This window comes from Saccostrea echinata, unplaced genomic scaffold, assembly GCF_033153115.1.
Source record: "Saccostrea echinata isolate AGI-Se365-2 ecotype Australia unplaced genomic scaffold, CSIRO_AGI_Sech_v1 ptg000056l, whole genome shotgun sequence".
NCBI classification, from domain to species: domain Eukaryota; kingdom Metazoa; phylum Mollusca; class Bivalvia; order Ostreida; family Ostreidae; genus Saccostrea; species Saccostrea echinata.
The window spans coordinates 10315001-10323685 of NW_026889805.1; the positions used below are offsets into that span (position 1 = coordinate 10315001).

The 8685-nt window shown below is 32.4% G+C and overlaps 1 protein-coding gene across 2 annotated transcripts in view; it reads left to right on the forward strand.

Annotated features, from left to right (window-relative positions):
- The window catches only part of LOC133173228 (N(G),N(G)-dimethylarginine dimethylaminohydrolase 1-like), an 8921-nt gene extending 3889 nt beyond the window's left edge, over positions 1–5032 (forward strand). The window contains exons 4-5 of one of the 2 annotated variants that reach the window (XM_061308204.1): positions 746–877; positions 3860–5032. In XM_061308204.1, the coding sequence (XP_061164188.1) occupies positions 746–877; positions 3860–4039 (312 nt within the window). In that variant the 3' untranslated portion in view covers positions 4040–5032. Of the gene's footprint in view, positions 1–745; positions 878–2121; positions 2296–3859 lie in introns of those variants that run through there. The other variant, XM_061308205.1, reaches the window with a different exon arrangement.
- Positions 5033–8685: the final 3653 nt, after the last annotated feature.

An 8685-nucleotide genomic window follows, 5' to 3' on the forward strand; every position in this document is an offset into this window, starting at 1 on the left:
CCCCCCCCCCCCCCCAGTTCATTACTGAACTGATTTGTGCCTTAGTCTAGCCAATGTGCTCAGGTGAGCGATGTGGCCCATGGGCCTCTTGTTTTGGGAATGTTACAGGAAACAAACAAACATATTTTTTTTTAGGCCTAGAAAGTGTAAAAGAAGCAGAACAACAAAGAAAATAATATATAATATATTTTATATATTCATGTTAAAGAAATAGTATGAAATAATTGTAATAGTCTGTTTTTTGTATACAAAACTATGAAATCCGATTATAATTGGTAAAATCGCATCGGAAGCAGTAACCGATTCCAACCGATGATCGATTATGAAAATTAACCGATGTCTTATCACTATGTGATACAGCAAGTTAATATTTTACATTGGATTAGAATAATTTTGCACACAATCTCAGTACAGTAAAACATGCTTATAAGGAAGTGCCAGGGACGGACAATTTTGCTTCATTATAAGCGTAATACGTTATATCCTTTAAGTTTACAATATGTTTTAAACTCACAGGGAATGACAATCACTTCACTGTAAGCATCAATTCATTATAAGTGTGTTCGCTATAAGCGTGTTTTACTGTATTCCAATTTCTCACAAGGAATTAATCATAAAGTGAAATGATAGAATATAATGATATATTCAGGAAGTTTACATTTGCTATGATTTAGAATACTAAACTGTTGATTATATTTTTGATGACATGAAAATTAAAATTATGTTTGTTTTTCTTTTTTCATAGCAAATCAAGCAAGTGGCACAGTACAGTTATCGTATTTTGAAACTTGACAATGATAAGGCAGCTAACATGTTGTATGTAAATGGCCGACTGATACACAGAACCAGGGAAGAAATCGGGGATAGAAGTTACAGTGTAAGTACTCACAATAAAGTTAGTTAATGTAGTGACATCAAAAATAATATACAGATCTATACACTGAGTAGAACTTATAGATTAGGACCTTGCACTATAGCTAACTAATTAACTCAGTAATATTAGTATATTTGACAAATCTATACACTGTGTAGAACTTATAGAGTAAGAACTTGCACTATAGCTAACAAATTAACTAAGCAATGTTAGAATATTTTACAAATCTATACACTTGGTAGAACTAATATATTTTTAAGTTTTAATTAATCAAATAAAATATTTTTAAAGCTTTTGCATCAAAGAAAATCTTGTGTTCAAGTCAGTTATTTTTCCAAGACTTTGAGATGTGACAACTTTATGTAGGATTTAAGTACAGAGTTATTTCTCTTGTTTTAATGTGGTATTTTTAAAAGATTAGGCAGAATACACAAAATAAAGTAAAGGAAATGTAACAATTTGATTAAAAACATAAATTTTCACATTGAAAAAGAAACAGATTTAATGTCATGTTTCTTTCCCATAATTTTTTTTATTCTGAAGGAATTAATAAATATTAATTGGAGAATTTCAATGTTTTGTAGTTGGATATGGAATCTATTTCACAAGTGGGACATCATTTTTTTAAATATTTTATGAGTGTGAAGCATGAGTAAAAATAAAAAAAAAAATCCTGTTTTACTAGCGATTGTGAGATTGAAAACTTGTAAACATATTTCAGCAACATATTTGGAGAAACTGGGACGGAAAACATTGTAAACATATTTCAACAACATGTTTGGAGAAACTTTGGCAGTTTTAATTTCTCTGTCAGGATGCTTTATTTACTCCCAGACTGTATTATAACAGTCCAGGGAGTATTTTTTTAACAACACCCATCATGAAGGGAAGAAAGTTGAGAGTTTTGCAGCACTTCTGATATTCTTTCACACTGTGACAAAATATCTGTTTTATTCAATTACAGTATTTCAGTGTTGATAATGTAATAAATGTTCATATGTGGCACACATGTTTCTTAAATATCATTTAAAAGTTTTATCTTTTTTATTTTTTTTTTTTGAAAAACATGATTAGGTGATCAAAATCAGTCTTGACATTAGAATGAAGTGATGTGAAACCGCATCATATATACATATTGATATTAAGGAAATTGATTAGATTAGCAATAAAATCAAGCAATTAAAAGTGATATCAAATTGATTTTGATGATGGGTTCTTGATGAAATATCTTTTTCGGCTTGAAATAGGTTATACAGAAATTGATAGAGGACGGCATTCCAGTCTCCCAAAAAGAACTATTTCAGGCAGGGGGGACCATTCAGAACTGTTGTTTATTGTGTATGAATGTGTCCAAGTTCAAACATATAATCTCCACCCTTCCATCAACAGGTATTATTGTTACTTAGGCATGGATTGGTTGATTTTTGTCATCATGGCAAGGATTAACTAATCCTTATTGCCAATGCAGGGGTTGGCTATGGGACTTCAAATTCTCATTTTTAGCTCATCTCGACAGTCAAATTGAACTTACTCTATACCCCCGTTGTCAAGGTTAAAGTTTTTGGAGCAATTCCATTCCAAAGTACCGGTAACTATGATTACTATGTTGAACAAACATGAATGGATGATGCACTTAGGGTTGCACATTACCAGACATACTTTGGATGCTAGATCTGACCTAGTTTTTCTAGATAAATTACCAGGTTAAAGTTTTCAAGCAAGTCCATTTCAAGTAACTATAAGCCCTACATGGACTAGTCTAAACTTTTATGAATGATGCATCTAGGGATGTACACTACTAGACATGCTTTGGATGCTGGATCTGACCTAGAATTTCCAGATGAGTGACCAGGTTAAATATTTTGGAGCAAATTCATGTCCCAGTAACTATGAGTCCTACCTGGATCAAACTTGCATGGAAGATGCATCTGTGGATGTAATCTACCGTATTTATCTCAGATGCTGTATCTGACCTAGATTTACCATATGAGTGACGAGGTTAAAGTTTTTAGAGCATGTCCATTCCCAAGTAACTACAAACCCTATGTTGACACTACTTGACAGGATGATGCATCTAGGGATGCACATTGCCAGACATGCTTGGGATCAGATGCTGGATTTGTTCTACATTTTCCAGATGAGTGACCAGATTTAATTATTTGCAGTAATTTCATTTTCAAGTAACTATAAGCCCTAACTGGACAAAACTTGCACGTATGATCCATCGATTGATGCACACTTCCAGACATCCTTCAGATACTGAGTCTGACCAACATAAAATTAGCTATAACCCCTATGTTGACAAAACTTGAATTGATGATTCATATGGAGAAGCACACTAGCAGACATGCTTCAGATACTGGATCTAACCTTGATTTTTCCAGATGAGTGACCAGGTTGAAGTTTTTTGGAACAAGTCCATTCCCAAGTAACTTTAAGTTCCATCTAGACCAGACTTGCATGAGTGATTCATCTAACAATGTACATTAATACCAGAACTTTTATTGATGTGACACTTTGCCTCACTCCTTGATAATATTCGTCGAGATGAGCTTCATAATTTTCGATTACCTATGTTTCTATTTTTCCCCTCTAAATTTATTAACAAAAGGTACTGTTGTTTGCAGAATTATTGCATGACAGATCTAGGTATATTAAAAATGACTAAAAAAAAATTGCATGACTGACATATTTCTGGGGAAAAAAATTGTAAATGTGGTACTCCACATTCACCAAGATGGACATCACAATTAGTGAGCTTGGTGCCTGTGTTGGAAGGGTATTTAAGTAAAGAAAATTAATTTCTGAATGAAAACTAACAAATGGTTTTGCATGTAACTAATATTTTTAAGATAGAGTTCATTGATGACTTTTGCAGGTTGAATAAACCAATGAAATGTTATTATTGCTTGTAAAATTATTTTTATTGGTTTTCCAACTGATTCTTTAATAAAATCAAACTAAAGAAGATAAAACTTATTGTAGGTTTTAGATGAGAAGATAACATATGCAAAACACAAAGTGCAACTCTCAGAAATAGAAAAGTCTGGTGGTGTATTATCCAACCTTGTCTTATTCCTTAAGAAGTCAAGTCTTCCAAAAGAGATTGTGTCTACTATTACTTCTCGAGATGTCACCATGTATTCAGAAGTCAACTTCATGTGAAAAAATGGCTGTATTTCTAAAAAATGTGTTGTAGCATTTATATACTTATGTTACATGTTAGATGTGCTTTAATTAACAGTATTTGCTTAAATATAGACATGACATGTTTTTCCTTCATATGATAGCCTGTTCTTGACATTGATAGGATTTTTGATTTTTGCAGTTGCACAGAATTTTTCAGAGCTTTTTGCTTGCCATCTGAGATGAAAATAATATACAGAGCTTGTGTTACTTATATGTATTTTTGTAGGAATTTTGCAAAGCAATTGTTTAATATGCTGTAGACCAGTTAAATTGTGTTCATAATTCTCATTAAAGTTTTTGTTGAATTATTCAAAGGAAAAAGTTTAAATATTGTGGTTACACTGTACATGTGTTAATTTTGACAAATGTCATTTAACCCTGTCAAATCGTATTGCTCAGTTGTCCATCAAGATAGCAATCAGATGGCACTATGATTGTGTGATAACATTCTTGTAAGTTTTTTGTGTTTAAATTATCTTTGTTAGGTTGTGATAACTCGGATATCAGATAAATCGTTGTACACATTCCTTTGGACACTTTTTAAGTTTGTGATAATTCTGATATCAGTTAAATCATTGTATACATTCCTGGACACTTTTTTAAGTTTGTGATAAATCATGGAGTTGTGAAACAAAAACATTTACTGTTTTTTTTTTTTTTTTCACAGTCAGGGATCTGAAGTTTTCTAATATTCTTTATAATATTGTTACATTGTGTTAAGATACTTTTCGTGTACATTAATATATAAATATACCATGGAGCAATGAACCAGATAGTTTTTTTGTCGGATATCACTTTAATATTGTTGCTTTTTATATATGTGTTTGTTGGTTCTAGACTACTTGTATATAAAACTTTATGCATAAATAAATAATCATGTTCAGAAAATCTTAAATTTATATATGTATGATTCAACACAAAATATTGTATAAATTTATTTTTTATTCAAATAAATTAAGATCAACAACTGCTCTAAGTTAATTTTTTCCATAAAGAATTAGAAAGGAATATAATGATTTAACATTTATTTACGAAGACTAAAAAATATATCCAGCAATATATACCTGTATGGGAAAAAAAATCGTTTCTGATGCATGCATTATAAGAAATATAAACTTTGAAACTTGAATTAAACTGCAAAATTGATCATCTTTTAAAACGTAATATAAGTGCTGAATAGTTCAAACTGTTAATTTCTGTAAGAATGACCTCCTCCTTACTGAAAGGAAATTTCTCCTCTAACGTTGACAATATTCCACCTTTTGGGTCGGATAAAAAATGAATTTCAAGCAAAAGTTTACAGTGTGTGGCAATTTTTAAAACGACCGTGTTTAAAGATGAACATTTTACAAAAGAAAGTTTCATCAATTTTAGAGTTAACTCTCCTACCGGGGGTCACCTCCACCTTAAGTTATTTGCAGTCACTCAGTAAAGTGAATCAACTTGCAAATCCAGAGTAAAAACATTTTGTTGCTAGTAAACTGAAGACAACTGGTAAAGATGATTTCTCTTTTGGAATTCCATCTCATTGAAACCTCACATATAACTTCTTTTTCAATGTATCTTCCTAAACCCAAGGCATCTGGTGCATTAACAGTCCTTTATGAAGTACATCCGGGTGTTGCCGAAACCCGGGAAACTTTTTTCGCCTTTTGATGATGCAAGCTTTCGTTGCTTTAGTGGGGCCCTCGTATTTAAAGCTAAGATGACTGATATTACTGCGGCTCCAGGCAGGGTATTGGTTTGCAATCTCGATTTCTGGATCATTGTTCCTGTGTTTCTGTTGATACAGGCGACTGATGACATCACGGATTCCGTGGCGGGAGTAAGTTCTGAACGCTGCAGAGTTTGGAAGATGACGTGGCCCTTCTAAAGACTTCTGATACTGCAAAGAATTCAGCACTTTGTGCTTCATGTCTGCTCTGTCCTTTTGAAGCCTCAGCTGGTCAAAATTAGGATAGTCCGGACTTGTACGATAAGTCATTTTTATGGGATCGCCAGTGTACAGATAGTGAACGTCATTCTGTAGTGCGTAATTTTGTGTCACTTTGAATTCTCCCATATCTAATTATGAAATCCTCGACTTCAATCCATTCTTTGCACCTTAGATATGACGAGTGTTAAGCCTTCTCAGCATTCACACTACTGGTGCTAGGTTTAAAACGAATGAATATTAAAACCGTGTTAATAAATTCATGGTATGTAACAAAACTGCTAATTATTGCAGACATATTCTCTGTGTAATTTAAAGAACTGACAATGTATTTAAAGGTTGGATTAAATCCTTTTTTTTAAACAATTGGATAAAGCAAGACTGAATAAAGCAGATGATCCTTATCATGATATCTCCGGTAGCATCTTACTGAAGAGTTTGATCCCGTCATTTGACCAGTGATGTATCTCTCAGATTGGTGTTGGATTTCTTCTGTAAACCTCTCCCACAAAGGCATATTTGACAGTGGATTGTTTACTGATAGATACATGCTTTTATTTGATTCGAGATAATTAAAAATGACATGAAAGTTTTTACAATTCATGAAGTGCATTGCACAGAAAGTATAATTAAAACTGGCTTATACTGTTATCTGTAATGTTTACACACAAGCGTGCATCTAATAGCTAAAATTTCATGATGAGTGAAAAAATGTGGAGATAACGTCGATCAACCTTCAAGTAATACGAATCGTTAACGGGACAAAAACACGAACATATGGAAACACAGAGACGGGAACAGGTACATATGAAAAGTAAGCAACACAGTCATTATAAGTATAACAATCGGTATGAAACGTGTCACTCAAAATATGACCCAGAGATAGGTTAAGCTGTCATTTTAACGACCAAAGAATTTGCGAAATGTTTACAAGATTGTTGAAAGCCCTGTAAAATCAAATTATTTGGCAGTAGCGCACCTCAGCTTAAAAATTGATTGTACATGTACTATGAACATGCTAATATTGTGTACCGCATCAGTTGCTGTTATGAGACATAACCACCAGATAGTGGAATATTACAATAAAGAAAGGAGAAGTTAATAATGAAAAGCTAAAGTCATCTCTTCTGCCAAATAGGTTAGTTGTTTGTTAGCCATCATGAGGTATTTTCTGTGAGCACTTAAACTTTTTTGGCACGCATGATCATGAATTTTCTGGAAACTTGTGCACAAGTACATGTAAAACTTTCTCTATCCTGCAAAGTGAAAGCGAATGATTTTATGATTGCAATAGATGTCTATTTCCATGGCAATGAACCTTAAAGTTGAAAAAATTATATTTTTTAAACTACCGTGTACCTGCATGTATGAAGGAATGACAAGTCTTATTTCTCAAGATGGTAAAAAGAGACTAATGGGAATCCACGTGAAATAGGTTGTAACTGTTGTTACATTTGAACAAAATCTTGAAATTAACAAAACTCCTAATTATTTCTAATTTATTAAGTCTTGTGCTATATTTTGAATGAGTAAATAGGTCAAAAGGCATTAAAAAAATTTAAAAAGACCTTAAACAGGTATAAACACATTAATAATTTGTTTACTGCTGTCTTGGTTGCCATGACAACAGGGCTTTACGCCATTATTTTTGCACAGGAAATTGTGAGTTATAAATTGTAACATACTCAAAAATCACCAGAATTTATTTATCTGATGTAATAAGACATAATTACATGTATATTAAGGTGTGGTACATAGAATTTAAAATTCTAAAAAGTGGTAATCCACCTTATATTCATAGTTTCCTTTCTAAGGAAGACATTCTTCAAAATCATATGTCAGTTTTGAATATTTTTAATATTCAAACAAACAAAATGAATTTGAATTACCATATCTATATTGGACTCCGAAACTTCGAAAATTCCTAAAATTCCTTACAAACAAAGATACAAAGTGGGTTCCAGTAAATGTTCAACCAAGCCTCTTTCGTTACTCCTCACTAAGATATTAAAAATAGTGAAGGAGAAACTTCAAGAGTACTGTGCAACAATATATTCGAGAAGTGGTGTAATTCAGATGTGAACACTTAAAAATTCAAAGGTACTTTTGGAAAATTTGAAATCACAAGATTTTGCCAAAATCAACAGCTTAAAACCTTAGAACTTTTCAACTTTATGCACAACCATTCCCCACGATAAATTAAAGTCTAGGCTTTTTGATATCATTGACAGCTGCTTTTTCAATAAAAATGGAACTCGTAAATTTACTTACCTTGCCATTGGTCATTTGCAAAATTATTTTGTTTAAAAACATTCTGATTGTACACACAAGTACTCTGAAGTTGACATTAAAAAAGATGCTTGAGTTTCTGATTGACAATATCTATGTGGTTTTTTTGGAGACCAGGTCTTCCAACAATCTATTGGAATTCCCATGGGTACCAACTGCGCCTCGTTATTAGCAGCCTTATTTTGTATTCATATAAAGCAGAATTTGTCCAAAATCTTATACATGAAAAGAAGAAAACACTTGCTGTGGCCTTCAACTCGACATTTAGATATATCGACGACGTATTGTCAATTAACAATGATTATTTCCATTATTATGTCGATACGATATATCCCGGTGAGCTTGAGATAAAAGATACCACAGAGTCTGATACATCTGTTTCATATTTGGATATTTTACT